Genomic DNA, 657 nt, shown 5'->3' with positions numbered 1-657 from the left:
CCCACAACGCCCTCCCCCTGCCCCTCTGGGGGCCCCCACGGGGGCCCCCCGGGGGGCCCCCAGGGGGGCCCCTGGGGGGCCCCCCTCCTGCGGGGGCGCCCCTATGGGCCCATCTCCCACGCCGGCTCTGTTGTGGCGAGCTGCGCTGCAGTGACGCAGGAAGGGAATGCAGCCAAAGGGAGACAGCAGCAGCAGCGCAGCAATCATCCAGCCCCCGCACAGCAGCAGCAAACCTGCAGCAGCAACATTGGGGGCCCCCGCAGGCGCCGCGGGGCCCCTCGAGGTAAAGGGGGGCCCCTCAGCGTCAGCGCCGTTTCCAGTTGGGGGCCCCACAGGCTTGCTGGCGGTGCTCTGCGCTGCAGCAGATTTGGGAGACCTGCCTTGTGCAGCAGTAGTAGCAGCAGCAGCAGCAGCAGGGGCGGCATCTGTGGCTTGTGCATTGTCTGCCTTTGCAGAAACGCCTAAGTCTCTATTAGGCTCCAAACGAGGCCCTGGAGATGGCTGCTGCTGCTGCTGCTGTTGCCGCCGTTGCAGCAGAAACTTTTCCTCTTGTTCCTGCTGCTGCTGCTCCCTCTGCAGCAGCAACACCCCCTCCTGCTGCTGCTGCTGCTGCTGCTGCTGTTGCACGGGCCCCTGGCTGGCCAAAGGCAGCAACTG

At 67.4% G+C, this 657-nt stretch overlaps 1 protein-coding gene across 1 annotated transcript in view; it reads right to left on the bottom strand.

The window, feature by feature from the left end:
* The window catches only part of ETH_00039235 (uncharacterized protein), a gene marked incomplete at both ends in the record, with an annotated part of 879 nt that overhangs the window by 96 nt on the left and 126 nt on the right, over nt 1-657 (bottom strand). The window contains one exon of the mRNA XM_013374602.1: nt 2-657. Within this exon, the coding sequence (XP_013230056.1) occupies nt 2-657 (656 nt within the window). The remainder of the gene's footprint in view (nt 1) is intronic.

The sequence above is a fragment of the Eimeria tenella genome, genomic scaffold (assembly GCF_000499545.2).
Source record: "Eimeria tenella Houghton genomic scaffold, Eth_scaff2176, whole genome shotgun sequence".
Lineage (NCBI taxonomy): Eukaryota > Apicomplexa > Conoidasida > Eucoccidiorida > Eimeriidae > Eimeria > Eimeria tenella.
Note: the sequence above shows the minus strand (reverse complement) of the source record. Positions and strands in the feature narration are given on the sequence as shown.